Raw genomic sequence first — 24,122 nt, 5'->3', positions numbered from 1 at the left:
ATTTTACAGTTCTGTTGTTGGTATATACCCATTTAGGACTGCTAGGTCTTCTTGGCAGACTGACACTTTTGTCATTATCTAATGTACCTCTCTGTACCTAGTAATTTTCTTTGCTCTGAAGTCTACTTTATCTGACATTAATATATCCATTCCTGCGTTCCTTGGATTAATGTTTCCATGGTATATCTTCTTTCATTCTTTCAACATACCTATATCTTTATATTTGAAGTGAGACTCTTGTAGACAGCACATAGATGAGTCATATTTTTTAATCATCTTGGCTGACCAGTATTTGGATTACAGTATTTAGGCCATTTATAGCCGGTGTACTTATTGATAAGTTAGGACTTAAATGTATCATTTAATTTTTGTTTACTATTTGATCTCTCTCTTATTCGATTCTCTGTTTCCTTTTTGCTGCCTTCCTATCTTTAATTGAATGTGTTTTGGAATTACATTTTACCTATACTGTTTTTAAGTGTATCTCTTTCTATAGTTTTTTTTTTTCAGTGGTTGCTCTAGGTATTATATTTCATAATTTACCATAGTCTTCTGTGTCATCTTTTTATTAAGGTGAGTGAAGAGTGGAAACATTACCTCCCTTTATGCCCCCTTTACCCTCCACCGTTTATAATACAACTATCTGAAATAGTTCTCTTACATAAGAGTTATGTTTGTAGGGAACCATATTACTGCTTCCACCATCAGAAATGATTTAGAAAACTAAACAGGAGAAGGAAAATGTACTTATTTTAATTATATTTTTACTCTTTCTCTTGGTTTTTCTTCCTTCCTGATATTCCATGTTGTCATCTTTTAGGAAAGATTCCTTTAGCTATTATTATTTTAGGGTAGATCTGCTGGTGAGGGATTCTCTTAGTTTTCTTCATCTGAGAATGTCCTAATTTATTCCTCATTCTCGATGGATAGTTTTGCTACATGTAGTATTTGCAGTTGATAGTTATCTTCTTTCAGGACTTGAAAAATCTTGTGCCACTTCCTTCTGGCTTCTATATTTTCTGATGAGAAATTCACTGTCATTCAAACTATTTTCACCTATAGGTAAGGTATAATTTCTCTTTGACTAGTTTAAGGCATTCTTTGTCCCTAGTTTTCAGACATTAACCATGATGTGTCTTGGCGTGGATTTCTATGAGTCTATCCTCTTTGAATCAGTTGGTGTATATCTCTTGACAAATCTGGGGAGTCTTCAGCCATTATTTCAAATATTTTTTAGTTTTGCCCTCTTTTTTCTCTGTAGACAAGGCCTCTTTTTTGTGTAATTCCTCTTCCTTCCTTCCTTATGCCTTCCTTCCCTTTTATCCCCATTTCCTACACCATTTACGCCCCACATAGGCAACCATTCAAAGCTACTTAATGCCTATTTATTGTGTTGCATGTGTTCTTCTAAATGGCAACTTATTGATGTATATTAAGGAGAGAAAAGGAGAGGAAGAAGGAAAGGGAGAGGGAAAGAGAGTGAGAGAGAGAGAGAGAGATCTAGAGAGTGTGAGTGTTATGGACTGAACCATGTCCCTCCAAAATTCATATGCTGAGGCCCTAATCCCCAATGTGAGTGTGTTTAGAGGGGGGGGGGCTTTACAGAGGTAATTAAGGTTAAATGAGGTCATAAATGTGGGACCCTAATCCAATTGGACTGGTGCCCTTTGAAGAAGAAGAAGACACACCAAGAGGTTGCCTTCTCTCTGTCTCTACATGCACAGAGGAAAGGCCATGTGAAGACATAGCAAGAAGGCAGCTGACTCTAAGCCAGGAAGAGAGCCCTCACAAGAAAGCAAATTTTCTTGCACTTTGACCATGGACTTCTAGCCTCCAGAACTGTGAGAAAATAAATGTCTGTTTTTTAAGCCACCCAGTCTGTGGTATTTTGTTGTGGAAGACTGAGCAGATTAACACAGATTTTGGTACCATGAAGTGGGATACTACTTCAATAAAAACCTAAAAATGTGGAAGTGGATTTGGAGCTAGATGAGGAGTAAAGGCTGGGAGTGTTTTCAGGCACATGCTAGAAAAAGCCTATATTGCATTGAAGTGGCTGTTGGTAGAAACATGGATATTAACGATGCTTCTGTTGAGGTCTCAAAGAGAAAAGAGGAACATGTCATTAGAAACTGGAGAAAAGGTGATCCTTATTATAAAGTGGCAAAGAATTTGGCTGAATTTTGTTCTAGTGTTCTGTGGAAGGTAGAGCCTGTGAGCAATGAAATTAGATATTTAGCTGAGGAGATTTTTAAGCAAAGTGTTGATTGTGAAGCTCAGCTGCTTATAGTAAAATGCAAGAGGAGAGAGAGAAAACAAAAGAATCATGAAGCAAGATGAACCAGAACTTGAAGATTTGAAAAACTCTCGTTCTATCCATGTTGCAAAAAATATAAAGCATCTTCTGGAGAGAACACCAAGGATGTGGCTAGAAAACCACTCCTTGAGGAGATTACTCATGATTTTAATTAGGTATCTCAGCAGAAGTCAGGAACAGAGATGGGATTATACAAGCACAGACACTGTCAGCATGGACCAAGAGGAGCAGAGAGAGGATGAAATAAAGGAAAGTTTTTGGAATCCACAAGGCAGGACAATAGAGTTACTTAGCTGAAAACATGCTTCATCCTTCAAGTAAAGGAAAGAATGACACCACCAGTGATTAAGAGGTCATCTGGGCTGCCATTCCCACCATTGGGTCTAGAACTAACCAGCCCTGGGAGCAAGGCTGTTGCCTCCTCAGTTTCAGTAGGCCAGGCTTCCTCTGACTAGTGCCTCAGGAGAAAGGCAACAGCAAAGGGCTGTGAGGGTGGGGGTGATACTGCCCAAAGCATCCAGACAAAGATTTTTCTCCAGCCTGAAAAATCTAATGAAATTTGCCTTGCTAAGTTTTGCACTTTCTTGGGATCTATCATCCCTCTCTTCTTCATGATTTCTCCCTTTTCAAAAGGGAATCTCTATCCTATGCTTGTCCTACTATTATACTTGGGAAGCAGATCATTTGTCTGGTTTCACAGCTGGAGAGGAATTTTGCCCTTTGGATGAATCATACCTCAAGTCTCATCCAAACCTAAATTAGGTGATATTTAGATGAGACTTTTGACTGGACATAGGTTCTGGAGTGCATTAAGACATTTGGGGCTGTTGGGAAAGGATGAATGAATTTTTCATGTGAGAAAGACATGCATTTGGTGGGAGGCATAGGGAGGAATGTTATGGAAGGCATTGAGTCCCCTAATATACATATGTTCAAGCCCTAACCCCCAAAGTACTTCCAAGTACTTTGAGGGAACTTTTAGGGAGGTATAGGTTAATCTCCAAAATATTTGGAGAGAGAATTTTAGGGAGGTGTATGGTTAAATGAGGTCATCACAGTAGAGCCTTAATCTGGTTGTATTGACGTCTTTATAAGTAGAGGAAGGGACGCATGAGCTCTTTCTGTCTCCACACAAGACCAGAGGAATGGCCAAATGAGGACACGGGGAGGAAGCAGCCATCTACAAGACAGGAAGAGAGCCCTTACCAGAAATCAAAATTTCTGGTATCTATATCATGAATCTCTAGCCTCCAGAATTGTAAGAAAATAAATGCCTGCTATTTAAGCCACCCAGAATGTGTTATTGCTTTGTGGCAGACTAAGCTGACTAATACGCGCGCGCCTGGGTGCACGCGTGCGTGCACACATGCACACACACGGTATAGACTAATGATAACATATAGTTTTCACATGGCACTCTGATGTTAAGATCCAGGATTCCTTGCTTCTAAGTGTGGTCATCCACCATATTTTACCTGTCCACCCTTCCAAGCATAAACTCTCACTTTGCTTCTATCTCCCCCTTCCACAAACAATACTTTGAAGAATATTCTTGTACCTGTCTGAGTAAATTTAGGGGGCTATATCCCAGGAGTGGGAAATCTGGTGCACAGGTAACGTGTATTCTTATTTCATGTAAGCAGTGCCAATTTGCTGTGCAGGATGGCTACACCAGTTCACACTCCCACCAGTAGTGCATGAGGGCACCTGTTATCTGTGCTTGTACTCAGAAAGGAGCAGCAATGGGGAAGCTTAGGGGATGCCCCAACTGGAGACCTATAACAGAATGCACCCTGAGCTGGTCTCATTTCTCTATTAAACAACCTCTGCCTGACTCACCTAGCAGCTCTATCTTACCACCATCAAGATCTGATTAAGAGCTTTGCCTAGTTATTGCTGCTCTGCCCACCCCCATGCCCCATTCCTGATCTCTGGGGGTTAAATAGAATCTTATCTGAAGGTCTCTTTATGTATTTGGGTATTTTCAGTGAAGCCAAACCCTTGGCACAGACAGCAGCCAAGTGATTCACATACAGCAAGTGGGACTCACAGACCAATGTGGGTAGGACCTGAGCACATGTGACTCTCCAGGCTGGGAGGGACCTTCGAAGGCATCTATCGTCCCTTTGCCAACCACTGCTTAAGTGCTTTCTATAATATCACTTCCAAGTGTTCAATTAGGCCTTCCTGAACAACTTAGTCACAGAGCTCTCACTATTTCTCTAGACAATTCATTCCTTCTATAGGCAGCTCCAACAGTTTGAAAACCCTAGGGTCACACAGAACACAGATCAGATGCTCCTTGTCCCCCCCTCAAATTCATTCTCTCCCCCCTCCATAATAAGAGAACCTCTGATTTTCATCTGGGCATCTGACACCTGGACCAAGGGCTGTATTTCCCACTCTCCTTTGCAGCTGTTTGTGGCCATGTGACAATGTTCTGACCAGTGGGATGAAAACACATGTGATATGTGCAGCGTCTAGGCTGTGACCCTAAAGGGAAGGAGGGTGCCATTCACTTCTCCTTTGCCCTCTTCCCACTGCCTAACATGTAGACACAGCACCAAGCCATCTTCAACCCTGTAGATGAAGGCTACACCCTGCACATGGTGAAGCAACAATATAAAAAGAGCCTGAGTCCCCAACACAGAATAACCACATAAACCACAGGTCGCTTCTTCCCAGACTGATAATGTGAGAGGGAAATGAACTACTGTCTCATTTTAACCACTGTTAATTTAGAACCAAGTTGGATTCGCTTTACCAATAAACATCCCAGTTAATTGGCTACTGTATTTAATTGAATCTAAAATGCCATTGGACACAGGGTACACATTATCTTATGGACTATTAAGAGAAAAATGCTACCTATTATATTATGACAAAATGTTCTATTTTAATTTAAATGTTCATTTAATAGTTGCTGAAAGAGCTCTGGTAGACTGATTTAAGACACTATTTTAATCAGACTTTTCTAGTCTGAGTCATTCCTCATACACAATAACTTTTTATTTCAAGGGAAAACCATGATGAAATCTTTTTGAAGATACTTTAAATGGCAATTAAACTCAACACATACAGTGATAATCATGCACATAATTCAGTTGAAGGGATGATAATATGAACAGCCATGGCCAAGTTCGCATGTGTTCATGCATGAACAATAAAACAATTCCCTCTTGGCCAATGGCAGTTGTAAGGTAGAATTGTATTTAATACACATCCTGACTTTAGATTTTTTAAATATAAAATATGTGTGTATTAAATGGTGAAATCTGGTCCTTTAAAACCAAATTTGGGGAATAACTTTCACTTCCACTCTAGTCAAGATAGAGTAACAGGGACCAGATTTACCCACCTGTGCAAAATAACTAAAAGCAAAACAAACAAAAACACCAAGGAAAAATATATGAAAAAAAAATGGTGCTCAAGTCATTGGACATCAGGCAAGTAAGGTCAGTGATCTCTGAGAGATGGAAAAGCTTAGATGAGCCTGAAGATTGCCCCATCCTACTTCCTAGAGAAATATTCTAGACTGCAAGACAGAGACGGGGAACTCAGGCAGAGCCTGGCCATCTCCCTCAATTGAGGAAGTGGAGCTATGAGTCTGGAGAAGCCAAGGAACCTGGAGTTCACAGGAAAGAGTTTTGGAGAGGGGAGACCTGTGTAGAGAGAGAATGCTTACATTTTTCAGAGGCTCCCCCTCAAGTACTCACTGAAATATTGATCAGCACATGTGTGTAAGGAAACTAACTACCTGAAGCCAAGGAAAGAACCACCTCAAAGGATTAGAGGAAACAGTCATCAGAGCCCACAAAGGGCTGAGAATAGTGACTGTGCAAACAACCAAGGTAGGAAATATTCACAATTTGTATAGCATTAGAGTACAAAGACAAGTTCTGCATCACTAATGTGGAAAATGAGTTCTACACTAAATGCTGCTATGGTCCCATTTAACTAAGCTGAAAAGCAAGGCCCAGAAGGATAAAACAGATTCCAAGTGTCTTAATGACATGCTATAAGAAAGCTCAAGAATATTTATAGGAATGCAAAAATATGAAGTCAACCAGGTAAATTTGAAAATGTCTGGCATCCAGCCAACCCTTGCCAGGTGTGCAATTTGAAGCAGGAAAAATGCAATCCACAATGTTGAGAATAAAAATCAAAACTGACCAAGAAATGATGCCGTTGATAGAATTAGTAGCCAAGGATACAAATAGTTATTATAAATGCATTTCATATGTTCAGAAAACTTGAGGAAATACTGGCCACATTAAGTAGTTGTGGGAGAGATGAAAAATACCCAAATAAAATATCTAGAGATGAAAACTACAATGTTTGAAGTTAAAACTACATTAGTCAATTTAGACAATAAAGGAGAAAAGATTAATGAACATGAAGACATACCAATAGAAAGTTTCCCAAATGAAATATATAGAGAAAAATGGTCAAAAAAATAAACAGCATCAGCTATCTATGGGACAACTTCAAGTGGCTAAAAGTATATGTAACTGGAGATGAGGAAGGAGGGAGAAAAGAAAAGTATTTGAAAAATTAATAATTGAAAATGTTTCAAATTTGATGAAAACTATACATGCACTGATCCAAAATGTTCAACAATCCTCAAGCATGGGAAGCTTGAATAAATCTACACCAAGTCATATCACAATGAACTTGCTCAAAACCAATGATAAAGAGAAAATCTTAACAGCAGCCCAAGGAAAAAGGGCATGCTACCCAAGAGGAATGAAGTAGGATAGAAACAAGGTGACAGTGGCATATTATTTTTAAAGTACTGGGAAAAAGAAAAAAAGAAAAAGCTCTGCCAATATAGAATTCTTTACACATTGAAAATAACTTTTAAAAACAAAGGTGAAATAAAGACTTTCTGAGACATAGAAAAGTTGGGATGCTACATCACCAGCAAACCTGCTCTATGATATATATCTTAAACTATGCTCTTCAAGCAGAAGGAAAATAATAGCAGAGAAATACAGAGCATCAAACTGGAAAAATATAATGACTCTTTTTCTTGTTATTTAAATTCATTAAAAAGATAACCAACAGTTTAAACCAAGAAGTGCATCAATATAATAGCACAGAGGGCAGAAAGGGAGAAATAAAAATACAGTGCTGTAAGTTTCTTTTACTATAGCTGCAATAGTATGCAATCACTTGAAGATAAACTGTGACAAGTAAAGATGTATATTATAGACTCTAAAGCAACTACTAAAATAATAAAAAACAGAATAATAGCTAATAAGTCAGAAAAACAGATCAAATGGGACTATAAAATATATTTAATTCAAAAGAAGGCATAAAGGGAGGGGAAAAGGAACAAAAAACAGATGAGATAAATGGAAAACAAGGTGGTAGTTCTCAACCTAACCATATCAACAAGCACATTAAATATAAATGGTCTAAACACCCTCAATTAAAAAGCAGATTGCCAGATTGGAAAAAACAAGCAAACAAACCAACAAACCAAACTGTGGACTGCCTATAAGAATCCCACTTTCAATATAAGGGAACAAGTAAAGGTGAGAAGATACAGCATGCTAACACTATTCAAAAGAAAGCTGTCTAAATGCAGTGTGGTATCTTGGAAATCCTATCAAAATCTCAGCAGGCATTTTTGTAGAAATTGATAAGTGAAACCTAAAATTCATATAGAAATGCAAAGAGCCTAGAGTAGCCAAAACAACTCTTAAGAAGAATAGCAAAGTTGTAGAACTTACACTACCTGTTTATAGAATTATTTTAAAGCTGCTGTAATCAAAACAGTGAAGTATAGGCATAAAGATACACAAATAGACCTATGGAGCAGAACTGAGAGTCCCCACAAATATATGGAAAGCTGATTTTTTACAGTGATACAAAGGCAATGCTGTGGAGGAAGAATGGCTTTTTCACCAAATGGTCCTGAAACAACTGGATATCTACATGCAAAAACAAACAAACAAGCAAAAGGCTTCAACCTATACTTTGCATCATACACAGAAATTAAGTGAAAATGGATTATAGGCCTACATGTAAAACCTAAAATTTCTGGAAGAAAAATCTTTGTGACTTTGGCTTAGGCAAGGTTTTTCTTTATGTGATACAAAAATCACAATCCATGAAAAATAGAATACTGATGAGTAAGACTTCTTTATCAACATTTAAAACTTCTGCAATTCAAAAGACACTCTTAAGATAATGAAAAGACAAGTTGCACACTGGGAGAACATCTTTGCAAAGCATGTATCTGATGAAGGCCTTGTATCCTGAATACATAAGGAACACTCAAAATTCACAATAAGTAAATATATAACCCAACTGAAAAATGAGCAAAAGGTTTGAATAGACACTTCACCAAAGAAGATAGATGGGCAGCAAATAAATGCATGAAGAAAATGTTCAACAGAATTAGAAACTGGAACCTTCATACTCTGCTTCTGCAGATGGAAATTGGCACAACCAATTTGGAGAACAGTTTTGCATTATTTTAAAAAGTTATACACATGCTTGTCATATGACCCAGAAATTTCACTCTAGGAATCTAACCAGGAGAAATGAAAACATATTTCCACAAAAAGACTTACATGTAAAGGTTCAGGGCAGCATTCATAAGAGTCAAAATGTGGAAACAACCCCAATGTTCATGTGGTGAGTGAATAAACAAAATGCAGCATATCCATACGATGGAATACTGCTTGCCAATAAAAAGGAAAGAAATACTGATATATGGCACAATGTGTATGAGCCTAAAAAACAATGTGCTAAGTTATGTGCAATGTCCTGAAAAGGCAAATCTATAGAGACAGAAAATATATTACTGGTTGCCTAGGCCTGTGTGTGGGAAGAGAGATGGACTGATACTGGGCATAAGGGCTCTTTTGGGGATGCTGGGGATGTTCTAAAATTGTATTTTGGTGATAGTTGCACAACTCTGTACATTTACTAAGAGTCATTGCGTTGTACAGTAAGTCCCCTACATATGAACAAGTTCCGTTTCAAGAGCACGTTCGTAAGTTCAATCTGTTCGTAAGTCCAACAAAGTTAGCCTAGGTACCCAACTAACACAATTGGCTATATAGTAAAGTACTGTAATAGGTTTATAATACTGTTCACACAAATAATACATAGAAAACAAACACAAAAAATAAACATTTTTAATCTTACAGTACAGTACCTTGAAAAGCACAGTAGTACAGTACAACTTTTGGTGCTTCTTAGCAGTATCAGCTGCATCACTGCTGCTTTTATGCTTCTGGACATCCTGGGCTTGAAATAAAGATACTTACTACTGTGCTCTACACAGTACTGTACAGTAAAGTACACAAAAGTACAACCACTTGTAGAAGATGTGTCCACATAACAATGTACGCCAGACACGCGAACTAATTTACATGATTGGACATGTGAACACAGGTTTGCATCTTTGAAAGTTTGCAACGTGTAGGGAACTTACTGTATACCTAAAATGGATGGTTTCTATGGTATGTAAATAACAACTCAATAAAGCTGTTAAAGATATATCTTCCAATGTCTTCTTACTGTACCCAGAATTAAATCTAAACACAAAATCTAAGCTCTTTGTACCCCTCTGTTCCTGTTTTCCCAGGAAAATGAGTGATTCATCAAACAGCTTGTGTTAAAAAACAGATTTTAAATGGATTTGGACAAATGAGGTACCCAGGAGGAATGAGAAATGGGTTAATGATGAAAAAAAGAAATGGGGACTTGTTACCCTTGTGGTTGATTGTCTAAACCATGCTGTTCAGGCTTAGGATCTAATGCCCAGCCTTCCATGCTCTATCCAGCAACTGGGTAGTTTGGGCTAAGAGTAAATGTAAGTAAAACGGCGTTCCTTTCACAGATCTGCAGAGTGGGCATTATGCCAGTCACTGCTTAAATGCGCACACACATAATAGCTTCCTTCTCTTTTCATTTTCTATCAATCTTGCAGACAAAAAAAAAAAGGTATTAAGCAAGGGCCATTTACCCAACAGTGTGCTGGATCCTGGGAGTGACTGAAGAGAAGACCCCTTCCTTCAAGTAAAATTATTGATTGTGGTCCAATATGGAAAATAGATCAAATCATAACTATTATGGCTCTAGTGGAAGTGGGTCCCAGAGTCTTTATTCTCTCCTCAAATCCAACCCTGCCTTACTCTACCAGAGTGGCCCTCGATACATCTCCCTGCAACTCCCAGGGCTCCTCGGAACATTACTTCAAAGCCATCAATAAAATCTATCCTCTTCATTTCAGAGATGAAGAAACAAATGTCCAGAATGGGAAAGGAACTAGCCCAAGAGCATGCAGCTATGGTCTTCTGGATCTTCTACATGTACAGACTTTCACATGAAGCAATTTGAAATCTGGATAGTTTTATATATATATATATATAAGAGCCTTCTAGAAACTGACACTATACCATATTTCTGTCAGTAAACTCCATGTCATCTATCACACCGCTTTGGCTCAACAATTACATTTGGAGTGACAATAATGAATGCAAATAAGTGGTAAGTCCAGGTTACTGACAGTAATCTCAGTAGTCTCAGAGAAAGAAAGATATTACCATGGGTGGGGCGCTTTAATTCATTCAGTTAACATTTATTAGGAGTGTATAAGTTCCAGAAACTGGGAAGGAATTAGGTGTTAAGAAAGGATTTATTTAATAAAAATACCTATCTATCTATCATCTATTTTTGATGTCTACTATGTTCCAGCAACTGTGCTAGGCACTTGATATGCTATCTAATTTAATCTTCATCATGACCACATAATAGGTATGTTTAGCTTCATTTTTACAGATGAAGAATTTGAGGCTGGGAGAAGTAAAGTGACCTGCCCAACATCACAAAGCCAGGAAATGCAGAATCCAGTGTGCTGAACCTGATGGCCTTTCCACCATACCAAGGAACTTTCCTCATATGATGTATTTCAAGCCATGGAAAACAAGCCAATGGGGTGAATCTTGTCCTGGATCAGTCAGTCACCAATCTTAAGGGTGAAATAGGGCACATCATGGAACCTCTTGGAAGCTTGGAAATTCTATCTACCTGAGAAGTAAGACTCAGTGTAGCCCTGCACAGAGTTGTTGGATGACTCCATGAGATGGAATCTGTGGAATGTTTGGCCCTACAAGTGAGGAAAGCATCCAAGTCATTAAAGACCTGATTTTATATGGAAAATTTCCTAAGGAAATCCTCCCAGGAGGCTAAGGTGCATCTGGTATGGCCACGAAATCCCAGGAAATACAAAGAATACTTCCTTAGGGTTTCCCACAATCACTGGGGCTACAGTATTACTTAAATCTTGAATGAAGATTCCTGACCTCCCTAGGCCACAGCCTCTCCAGACAGAGTCCTGGGCCAAGACAAAAATATTCAGCTGGCTAACTTCTTTCCAATGGCTCTTTGCTGACTAATGTGGAGAAGGAAGGGTAGAGAGCAGGAGATGTTCTAGGGCAATGGATCATCTATTCCTGGGACAAACTTGGCAGGCTCATCTGTCACCCAGCTTAAGGGGTGACTTAGCCCCAACACTCACTCAATAAGCAGAGTAGGAAAGCTGGGACCTGTAGGACTTGAGGATGGGCAGACCAAGTGAAGACACTGGCTAACAGAGTTGGATGGAAAAGTGCCCAGATTTGTTGATGAGCTAAGGGAATGGTGGAAAGTGGAAAGATCCAGAATATATTATATAGGTATAATCCGCCAGGTCTTACTAATGCAGTGGTTTTTCCAAGTGTGTTCCCTGGACTAGCAGCAACAGCATTGCCTGGGAACTTGTTAGAAATGCAAATTCTCAGGCCTTATGAATAAGAGACTCTGGAGATGGGACCCAGCAATTTAGGTTTCAACCGCCCGCCAGGTGGAGCCTAATGCACGCCCAAGTTTGACAACCACTGTGCTAGTGTTTCGCATACATGGAGTCATAGAGGGAAGAATGAAGAATGATTCCAGATTTGGGGATGGGGGTGGTATTTACTACTGATGGGGGAGACTAGGAAAGGAAACTGGGGGTGGGGATGCAGGTAAAGTTGAGAGTTCTGTTGGGGTCTGTTTAAGGTGCCAGTGATATATCCAGTGGGGTTGGTTAAGTGGGTTGGATATGTGAGTACAGAATTCAGGGGAGAGATCAGAGATATTCCCCTTGATTCTAAGATCCTTGAGAAGAGGTCTAATTCATCTTAGACTCTGAGAATATCCCAGCCCTGTGTATGGCCCAGAACAGGTGCTTGGTAAATGTAACTGAATGAAAAAAAAAAAAAAGCCAGCTTTTCCTGCCTACTCTAGTCTGATGAGAACACTGCCTAAGTACCAAGTGTTCCTCCATTTAATATCTATTTGTGTATCTGGAAAAGCAGCTACTGTTGGAAAAGAAGTTTTCTTTGAACAGTTCACCTTGAAAACTTTCTTATAGCTTAGCACCAAATGTAAACTCCCTTGCATTCTCTCTCCCATAGTTAGAATTGGCTTGATTTGCCCATTCCTAAGTCTCAGAGTTGCCAGCTGTTCTGTGACTTGTTGTTGAGTGAGCATTGGCGCCAAAGCTGACTGAGTTTTCAAGCGAAGTGATAGTGGAGCCTGCTGAAGCTGTCACAACAATGACAGAGGGAAGGAAGGAAGGAAAGAAGGCAGACTCATGTCAATTCAAAACTTTACCATAGGTAGAATAACTTGAGTGCTATAATAAGTCTCCCTGTGGGAGCCCAAAGGGGTAAGTGATTCATTTGGACTAGGGAATTTGAGGTTTTTGAACAAGAGGTGGTGTTTGCTCTGGGTCTTCCTTGAAGAATAAGTAGGATTTACAGGCTTGGAATAAGGGAAGAGCATTAAGAATGAGGGATATGCCAGCAGCATGTAAAAGAATGAAATTAGAACACTCCCTAACACCATACACATAAATAAACTCAAAATGGATTAAAGACCTAAATATAAGACCTGACAGTATAAAACTCTTAGAGGAAAACATAGGAAGAACAATTTCTGACATAAATCACAGCAAGATCTTTTTTGCCCACCTCCTAGAGTAATGAAAATAAAAACAAAAATTAAAAAATGGGACCTAATGAAACTTAAAAGCTTCTGCACAGCAAAGGAAACCATAAACTTAATGAAAAGACAACCCTCAGAATGGGAGAAAATATTTGCAAATGAAGCAATGGACAAGGGATTAATCTCCCAAATATACAAACAGATCATGTAACTCAATACCAGAAAAACAAATAACCCAGTCAAAAAATGGGTGGAAGACCTAAATAGGCATTTCTCCAAAGAATACATACAGATGGCCAAGATGCACTTGAAAAGATGCTCAACATCCCTAATTATTAGAGAAATGCAAATCAAAATTACAATGAGGTATCACCTCATGCTGGTCAGAATGGCCATCATCAAAAAATCTATAAACAATAAATGCTGTAGAGGGTGTGGAGAAAAGGGAACCCTGTTGAACTGTTGGTGGGAATGTAAATTGATACAGCCACTGTGGAGAACAGTATGGAGGATCCTTAAAAAACTAAAAATAGAATTACCATATGACACAGCTATCCCACTACTGGGCTTATACCCTGAGAAAATCATAATTCAAAAAGACACATGCACCCCAATGTTCATTGCAACACTATTTACAATAGCCAGGTCATGGAAGCAACCTAAATGTCCATTGATAGATGAATGGATAAAGAAGATGTGGTACATATATACAATGGAATATTACTCAGACATAAAAAGGAATGAAACGGGGTCATTTGTAGAGATGTGGATGGACCTAGAGACTGTCATACAGAGTGAAGTATTGTTTTGGCCAAAAAGTTCTTTTGGGTTTTTCCATAACGTCTTACAGAAAAACTTGAATGAACTTTTTGGCCAACTCAAAAAGTCAGAAAGAGAAAAACAAATATCGTATATTAATGCCTATATGTGGAATCTACAAAAATGGCACCGATGAACCTGTTTGCAAGGCAGCAATAGAGACACAGATGTAGAGAACAAATGTATGAACACCAAGGGGGGATAGAGGACGTGGGATGGATTGGGAGATTGAGATTGACATATACACTAATATGTATAAAATAGGCAACTAATGAGAACCTATTGTATAGCACAGGGAACTCTACTCAATTCTCTGTGGTGACCTAAATTGGAAGGAAACCCAAAAAAGAAGGGATATATGTATATTTATAGCTGATTCACTTTGCTGTACAGCAGAAACTGACACAACATTGTAAAGCAACTATACCCCAATTTAAAAAAAAATGAAGGATCCACATTAGCAAAGGCCTGGAAGAATGGAAATATATAAAACAGTGAGGAACTTCTGTGTGGATAACGAATAAGGTGAATGAAAATGAGAGGTAGTAGATAAGATTGGAAAGGAAGATCTGGGACAGACTTGTGGGGAAGAGGGGCATGAATGCTATGGCAACAATTATAGGCAAATGTCTATGGACATACAGTAGGAAATGACTTACAATGAGAAATGAATCGTATATTGTGACCCAATACACACAAACACAGATAGAAAACTGAAACAAAAGTTCCCACAGAGAATACCTACAATTTCTTATGCAATGTATGCTGATGTTTTCTATCTTATTTTGTTTAATTTTTTTTTTTTTACAAATCCTAGTAGCAGCTAATTCATTTCATGACCTACTAATGGTTCATGATCTGTGTTTTGAAAAATACTGCTACAGACAATGGGAAGTCAGTGAATGTGTTTGAGGAATAACATAGTAACCCCCGTGCTTTAGGAAGGTAGTTCTCATAGCAGTGTGGATGGAATTTAAAAATAGGGGACAAACTGAAGATAGGAAAGCAATTCTATAGGTAGAAAGTGATACAATATTATAATTTTCCAGGTTGGTCATGATGAAGGCCTAAAACAGGACAGTGAGTGTGGAGGTTGAGAGTGGGGCATGAATATGAGCCAGATGTTGAAGGTGGAACTTGCTAACTGATCAAAGGTGTTATAAAAAAGCAAGGGTAATCAGCATCAATATCCAGGTTTCAATCTGAGATAACTGTGCAGAGAATGATGGCATTAAACAAGTGGTTTAGTGGGAGGAGCTGGACTGGGGCAGGAAAAGACAAGGTCTTAAGAGTTGATTGACTTCAGCTGTGTCTGTGGAACAACCAGGCAGACAAGCCCAGTAGACTGTGGGATATATCAGGCTGAAGCTTGGAAGGAAGTTAGGGGGTAGAGACTGGAGATATGAAGATAATATTTGAAGCTGTAGGAGTATAAGAGGTAACTCAGGAGAATGTGTAGAGAGAGAAAAAGAGAAGACTTAAGAAAAAGACTTAAGAGGATCTACTTAATGCTACAATATTTACTTCCAAAATGAGTTTTTCCTTCCTTAAGTGAGGAAAGTTTATTGTTTATGGATATGTGTGCACTGGGGCATGGATGTGTGCAATGTGTGTGTATGAACGGCATGTGCATGTTAAGGAAATATTAGTATGCATTTGGGGAGCATGTGAAGGACTCTGGTTGCTCTAGCAGTGGCTACACTCACTTTCTTTGCCTTATGGCTTCTTCTCCTTTCCTTCCCTCTTTTCCATCTCTCCTCTTTTGTTCCATTCTTTCCTTCCCCTTTCCACATATCCACATGCTCCTTCATCACCACTTGGAAGCCCAAGAAATTGATGGGCAAAATAGACCAGTGTGGGACTTAGGGCCCAAGGTCTGCAGCATAGTGTTGGAGTGTGGTTGGGGTTAGGAGGAAAGACCGGGCTGTAGTCAGAATCAGAAGTGGGGAATGGTTTGTGGTGGGAGAATCCATTCCTGAGACATTTTCCACTTCAAATTCTGCCATCAGTGTGTATGTACATGAATGTGTATGACTATGAATGTGTATATTTCTGTGCCTGTGCCTCGGGGTGTGTCTGACTCTTAGCTTGACTTAATCAGGTTTTTGGGCGATATTATCATCACTGCTACTTCAGTGCAGAAGTAAAATTATTTTTTAACAGAAATAGGCTGCTTTGTTTATACCTTTGAGGGATTTAGGATTAGAGCAGTTGAAGAACTGTGAATAATGCTTAATTAGATTATCAGCATTTGTTGAAATGCATATGCCATGTGAATAGGAGGACATATTCTCTCTTCCTTTCCTAGCTGTCTGACCATAGATAGGTTACCTAACCTCCCTGAGCCTTAGTACCCTTATCTGTAAAATGGGGATAATAATTCCTACCACAGATTTCCATTAGCAAGAGCTGAATATTAAATGAGCTAAGAGCTTTGAAATCAGTAGGTGTTCAACCAATGTTAGTTCTTTTCTACAGTTCCTTCTCTACCCCTTCCTTCTCTCCACCTCTCATACATGTTTCACCGGTCCACATGTGAAAATCGAGTTGTATTTGTAATACTTTCCCTATTTTCAGTTCTTAAACCAAGTGATATAACCTTTGCATATTACTGTAAAATTATCAAAAGAAGGCTAATTTAAATCACTTTTGGTGCATACACATCTAGAATTATGTCTTCTTCATGGATTGACCCTTTCTCATATAGTTCAGTCATGTTTTTAAATCGACTGTCATTTCATTGGTGTATTTAGACCATTTATATTCAATATACTTATTGATATGTTAAGGCTAAGTCTGTCATTTTATTTTTTGTTACCTGTTTTTTCTCTCTGATTTAGTTTTTCTCTTTTCTTTGCCCTGCCTTCCTGTGGGTGACTTGAACATTTTTTTCAAATTTCATTTTGATGTATCTATATTTTTTTAACTAAAGCATAGTTGAAATGCAATATTATATTAGGTTCAAATGTACAGCATAGTGATTCAATATTTTTATAGATTATACTCCATTTGAAGTTATTATAAAATATTGGCACTATTTCTCTGTGTTTTACAATCCTTGTATCTTATTTATTTTATATATAGTATTTTGTTTCTCTTAATCCCCTACCTCTTATCTTGCCCCTCACCCACTTTCCTCTCCCTGTTGGTAACCACTAGTTTGTTCTCTATATTTGTGAGTCTGTTTCTGTATTTTGCTATGTTCATTCATTTGTTTTATTTTTTAGATTCCACATATAAATGACAACATACGGAATTTATCTCCCCAAAAAACTAAAAATAGAACTACCATATGATCCAGTAATTCTACTCCTGTGTATATAATCCAAAGAAAATGAAAACACTAATTCAAAAAGTTACATGCACCCCAGTGTTCATAGCAGCATAATTTACAATAGCCAAGATATGGAAGAATCCTTAGTGTCCATCAACAGATAAATGGATAAGTAAGATGGAAATTTACCTCCCTTTTACATTCTTTTATACTCCCTGCTTATAATATAAATGTCTTAACTATTTTCTCTACATACATTCAGAACCACATGAGACAGTGTAATAAATTTTGATCCAATCATCAAACAGGATTCATACAACTCAAGAGGAAAAGAAATTCTGTTGTATGTACCCATGTTTTTGCCTACTGTGCTCTTTCTTATAAGGTTCCTCCTTTTATTGTTTCTTTTCTGTTTTAAGACTTACTTTTTTCATTCTTATAGGGTAGACCTCCTACTGATAAATTCCCTGTTTCCTTTCATCTGAGAATGTCTTGATTATACCTTTATTCCTGAAGGATATTACCACTGCACATAGGATTCTGGGTTGATGATTCTTTTCCTTTAGCACTGAAAAATCTTGTGCTACTTCCTGATAGGGACTCATCAGTTTCTGATGAGGAATCTGCTGACTTTCTATTTTTTTTCCTGAAGGTACAGGTAGGATGTTGTTCCTATTTGGCTGTTTCCTACATCTTTTCTCTGCTTCTGTTTTCAGAAGGTTGACTATGATGTGTCTTGGTATGAACTTCTTTGGGTCTTTTTTGATGGTGTTTGCTTAGCTACTTGGATCTGGAAATGTATGCCCTTTGTTCAGTTTGGGAAGTTTTAAGCCACTACTTCTTCAAGTACTTCCAGTCCTGCCTTATTTCTCCTCTCTTTCTGAGATTCTGTTGACATGACTATTAGATCTTTTGTTATAGTCTCACAAGTCTGGAGGCTCTGGCTCTGCTCAATTCCTTCTTTTCTTTTCTTTACTTTCTTTCTTTTTTTTCTTTTTACATTTAATTTCCCTCTGTTGTTTACACTGGGTTATTTCTATTGTTTTATGTTTAAGTTGTCTGATTCTTTCCTCTGTCTTCTCTGTCTTGCTGTTGATCCCATCCATTGAGTTTTTAGATTTTTTTTTCCAGTTTTCAACCTTCCATTTGGTTCTTCTTTGTGTTTTATATTTCTTTATGAGACTTTCTATTTAAATGCTGAGATTTTCTATTGTATCATTTGTTGCAAGTGTTTTGTGGTTGCTCCCTGAAGCATTTTTATGATGGCTGTTTTAAAATCCTTGTCAGATAATTCCAACCTCTGTGTCCTCTCAACCCTGGCATCTGTTTACTTCCTCTTGCCACTGAAACTGATAATCTTGGTATGGCAAGTAATTTTTTTCAATTAACTTTGGACACTCTGGATCTCTCTTAACACTTTTGTCTTTGCAGGCCTCCTCTGATGTGCTACTTTTGCAGGGAAGGGGGGCAGTATAAGTCCAGGTTCTCCACTGGGTCTCTGATTGACATCCAGGTTGGGGAGAGGCTCTTTGTTATTGCTGGTTGAGGGTGAGAGTTCTGGCCTCTCTTAGGCATCTTAGGATTCCATCCCAGCTAGTAGTGGTAGGAATGCCAGGTTTACCACTGGTGAGGGTCGAAGTCATGGCCCCCCATTTGGTCTGTACTAGAAGGGGTCACTTTTCCTTGTTCCCAACTGTTCCTTCCCTTGGGGTTGGGTAGGGATTCCTTTAAAGTCTGGTAGAAATAAGTCTAGGCTCTTCACTTGCAGGCATAAGTTTCTTATTAGCTGCACTATTATTATGACAGCTGACTTTTTCCTGCACCAAGATGTCTCACTCCCTATATCCTGATTCTTTTGCAGAAAAAAACTGCAATATACACCTGGTCTACCCTTTCTTAGGCCCTGAAGGGATAGAGTGGGAAGACCAGAGCCTCTGCACACAAATTGACTGGGTTCTTGTCATATCTGGCATTTTCAAACTGTTTGGCTTTGGAAAAATTACTTAAATTTTCTGAGCCTCCATTTTCCCAGTTGTAAAGGAAATGTAGGAAGTTCTCAGGATTGCTCAATGCACAATAGTAGGTCAAGCAGCTTGGCACCCCAGGGGCTCAATAAATAATAGTCCCTTCCTTTTACTCTCCAGCAGAAGTAGAAATATAACCCCTGCAAAGGACAAAAAACCAAGGTGCTTCCCCCGCACCACCATCATGTGTGAGTCTCACCCAAGGCATTCACTCCAAGAGTTAAATCTCTTGGTCAAAGTCTTATTTCTTAAAGGGACACACTTGATATCTTCCCCCATTTTTCTTCAAGTGCCTGGAAAACACTAAAGGGAACGGCCCAACCGAGGGCACCCTCAGAAGGAGGGTGGAAGCCGAGGCAGAGTTGGGTGGCTGGGTGGGGAGGTCCTGGCAGAGAAGAGCGGGTGAAGGAAGGCCTGGTATTGGCCCAGGCAGTCCACTCAACTGGCGTTATTTTGCTCTGAGCAAGGAGAGTATCATCGCCTAGCCAATGCCACTCCTGGAGAAAAGGGGTAGGGGACGCAGGCAACGCACACTTTGCGTCCCGCCCATTAGCCCATCACCTCTGGGGCATGAGAGCAACTGTTGCAGGCGGCAACTGCCTCCCCGGTCTCCATCACTCCCATCCCCCTTCCCAAGCACCGGTTAGGAGAGGAAGAAAGTGGTGAATGAAAGCAAAAAATACATAAGAGCGAGTGCTCTCTGTCCTCCCTGTCCTGGCCTGCAGGGATTCCTACGCATCCCCAGTCCGCGGCCCCCCGGCAGCCGCCACCAGCCCCGGTGTGTTAGACTCTGCTCTCAAAAGGCTCGCCCGAGCTCGAGGTCCTGAAGTTGAACAGAAGACTGAAAAAACAAATCTAGAGACCTAAAGAGCAAGGAGCCAAATACACCTTGGAGCCTACAAACACTTTAAAAAATAATGGGTCCAAGAATGCCATACCCCCAACTCCCACCCAAGAAGCATAAAGCTGTCTTGGGACCAACACCCACCCACCCCCGCCCCCCCAACACAAACACACTTACACCGTGTGTCTGCATCTGGCTATCTCAGACACATTTAGCAAGAGATCCCTCTCGGTCGGTCTGTTTCTCTGTCTGCCTCTCTCTCTCTGCTAGTCTCAGTTCCGACTCTCCCCTGCCTCATTCCCATCCTTGAATTCCGTGGTGAATGGGATCCTTTTCAGTCCCCCTCTGCAAGTAGCCCAACAATAGACACTTTCCGTAGCTAGCAGCCCTCTCCCGCAGTGAGGGATTTGGGTAGCTTCAGAGGGGACTGGGAGGGCGCTGCAAAGTTCCACTTACCTGATCTCTTTAATGCTTTCCAATTTGCACATGATTTCCTGTTCATCTGCCATGCTTTTCACTCTCACTTTCACGTCCTGAGAAATGTACAAACACACAAGCCCACGGATACAATAGACACAATGTAACCACCTCCTCCCGGCATGGGGCTCTGAGCCTGTGCGGTAGGGACATGGAGAAGGCCTGGGAGCTGTAGTCCGCAGCTCCAGCACCAGCCAGGCAGCCCGGGGGCCTGCAGGACTACAACTCCCAGAAGGCCAAGCGAGACATTCCTGTTTCTCTTCCTGCAGCTGCACTTTAAGTCAATTTGTCACAGATAATTATGTCAAAGGTCGTGAGGAGTACAAGGGAATAGTGATATTCGTTTGGCCTGTGCGAGCAAGATGTTGAGTGTTCTGGCAGCTGTCTGGGAACTCGTGGCTTTGGCATTCATATGGAGGTGGAGAAGAGGTGGAAGGGAGGAGGGAGCAGCTGCTAAGGCTGAAGGATGGGGAGGGGTTGACCACGTTCCTTCCAGCCCTCCATCCATTCTAGTTACTGAGTTCAAACTTTGCCAGTCAACGAAGGAGGTACTGGGGGAGGCACTGGGTGAAGCAACGATAAATAAAAGCAAGTCCTTACCTTTGAGGAGCAGGAGAAAATGAAAAGTAACCCACTAATTACAGTACATTGTGCTGTCATAATATAGAAATGGATAAAGTGTAATCTGAGCAGAGAAGATGTAAATAGGTCTCAAAATACAACTGAGAATTTTCCAGTCCACTGGGGAGGACTGACTTTCCAGGACAGGGCACGACACATATAGAAAGGAAAGGACAAGTGGGCCAAGGTGTCTGGAACATAAGGTTCATATATGAAGTGGGGAGGTGGGAAAGAGAAATGGGAGATGTACCTAGAAAAGCTAGGTTGGAACCAGGTTGTGAAAGACCTTTAACTTAATCCAAAATAGAGTTTGTATTTAATCATATAGGCACACATTCATCCAATACACATTTATTAAGTGTGCTAAGTAATGCCAAGTTATTTTATGTTTCAAAGCACGGGAGTGATAAGGTTGGAAGGGTGTCTTAGGGAGGTGACTCTAGAGGCAAAGTGGAGAATGACTGGGAGGAGATGAGAGCATGTAAGAAGAGGTAATTGCTCAGAGAGAATGGAGAGGCCCAGAGAGCTGGGTTTTGGACACATGGAGGACTTTGACTCATTCCCAACTAAAAGTAAGCTGGAGCTCTCATTCCCAACTAAAAGTAAGCTGGAGCTCTCTCTGATTGATCTTGCCCTTTCTTTTTCTAGGCCTCAGTTTCCTAATCTGAAAAATGGACCTACTTATCCCCACCTCAAAGGCCCATTGTAAGTACTCAGTGAGATCATTCCCAGATAGTGCTAAATACAGGGCTTGATATTTTGAGGAGTGGGACAATAGTAGAACATGAGTCTCATGACATTCTGGATATCCACACTGATTTTAAGAGTTTTCTAGGGAAGGAACCGAAGCCCTTCTCGTCTTTGGATCCCAGAAATAATAACTTTCACAACCAGGAAATTCTCCATGGTGTCCAGCCAAACAGTTTCCTTGTGGTCTTGAAGATCCTTGTCTTGTAGTGTCACTAGCAGGCATTTGAAGACTATTGAGTTGGTTGGTCAGAAAGACTGTGGGTCTGAGCTACTCTACCTTAGAGTCCAGAGCCAAGAATTTGCTGCAGCCTTGTTCTATAAGAGGAGGGGGAAGGGAACAAATCCATGTAAGTGCCTGGTATGTATCAGCTACTGTGCTGAGAGCTGTATGTACAGTCCCTCATTTCATTCTCTCAATCTCTGTGGAGGGGATAAGTAGATTTATCTGTTTTTACAAGGAAGAAAACTGACTCTGGAAAACTGGCTTGGCCAAGGCCACAAAGTAAGTTACAAAGCTAGAGCCTGGGCTCAGGTTGGACCAAGGACTTGGGTATATCTATGAAAAAATATTAAGAACAAAAGTAAAATGGCCTCTTAAATGTATATATTTATGTCAAAATATCACTTTATAAGTTAACTCTTGTTGGAAGAGAAATGGAAGGTGTGCATGGGGATGTGGAGGGAAAAATTTAGGAACAGCCTCTGAGGATTTAAAACTAATTTCTCTTCTTCTGCCATCCATTTCCTCTTAGACTCTTTACCTTATGCTGTGTTCACACATCTGGTAAGGGTCTAGAGATAGCTTTGTATCTGCTTCAGTTAAATGTGTTAATAGATTTACAATATGATTTTCAAAGTAATTTGGCAAATGTCTTTCAAGCCTCACCAAAACCCTATTTCACACATGAGGAACAAGGCCAAGAGAGGCAATGGACTTATCCAAGGTAAACCAGCCTGTCTGATGCAGAAACAGAACCCTTAACTCAGGGACTTGTGCTCTTCCCATAGCCCCACACTACCTGTATCAAGCTGCTGCTATCCCAATGGAATCCAAAGTCCTCTGTTACTTGAGCCAGATATTACACCCAATAAAGGGAGCCTACAGAGGGCCAAGTGTGTTCCATGCTCCCAATCCAAGGACATTAAAGGGAGATGACAGTTAATCTAGGTGAAGGGGTCCTGGAAGCATCTGGAGCTTGGAATAAGTTTTGTGCAATTTGTAACAATTAAAATATCCAATTAAGAAAAGGGTCCATAAGCCTTGTAGCTTTCATGGATTTGTCTTGGCTTCTTGACATCTTTAATAACAAGTGTCTCACCTGCATTTTGCCAAGTTGTAGGAAATCAGGTTCTCAGTGAGAGGAAGGTAAATGTTACAGGTAAAGAGAGGGGAATAGAAAGAAACCAGACCATCTGCTCTTGCTCCTGAAGCAGTACTTCAAACAGTATCTTCAAGCCAAGCTGGTAGCCATATAGTAAGAGGTGTTCAATGACTCTCAATTGATTGGAAGGCTGTAACAGATGAGAGAATATTTTGGAGTTGTGCTAGCACTGAGTTATAATGTGTTATTTTATTAGAAAAAGTTCATTGATTTGAGGTGGTGGGAATCAAAGAGCTCAGTCCTATCAGGATCAATATTCTACTTATTACTAAGAAACAGGTAAGGAAGCAGGATATGTTGGGATGAATACCATTAAAATGTAAAGAGTTAGCAAAGGGGAAGTGAGCCAGTTTCTTCTTAACTTGATACTTTCAGGGAACAGATCAAGATTTAAAGAGTGGAGGCCAGAATGTTTGAATTCATACATCTTTCCCTCTGTTTCAATAATGAACTGAACTAAGACAGGAGGCAGAGATGCAACAACAACTTTCAATCTGAATTGCCTTTCAAAACGTGATGATAAAAAAAAAAAAAAATTGCAGAGGGAGGAACACTCCCAAGCTCATTTTATAAGGCCACAATCACCTTGACACCAAAACCAGACAAAGATGTCACAAAAAAA

At 39.8% G+C, this 24,122-nt stretch overlaps 1 protein-coding gene across 2 annotated transcripts in view; it reads right to left on the bottom strand.

Moving 5' to 3' along the window:
- The window catches only part of ZC4H2 (zinc finger C4H2-type containing), a 35,249-nt gene extending 14,348 nt beyond the window's left edge, over positions 1-20,901 (bottom strand). The window contains exon 1 of one of the 2 annotated variants that reach the window (XM_059051012.2): positions 20,727-20,901. In XM_059051012.2, coding sequence (XP_058906995.1) covers positions 20,727-20,779 — 53 coding nt within the window. In that variant the 5' untranslated portion in view covers positions 20,780-20,901. The remainder of the gene's footprint in view (positions 1-20,726) is intronic. The other variant, XM_067024166.1, reaches the window with a different exon arrangement.
- Between the last annotated feature and the right edge of the window lie 3,221 nt (positions 20,902-24,122).

The sequence above is a fragment of the Kogia breviceps genome, chromosome X, assembly GCF_026419965.1.
Source record: "Kogia breviceps isolate mKogBre1 chromosome X, mKogBre1 haplotype 1, whole genome shotgun sequence".
Taxonomy (NCBI): domain Eukaryota; kingdom Metazoa; phylum Chordata; class Mammalia; order Artiodactyla; family Physeteridae; genus Kogia; species Kogia breviceps.
Note: the sequence above shows the minus strand (reverse complement) of the source record. Positions and strands in the feature narration are given on the sequence as shown.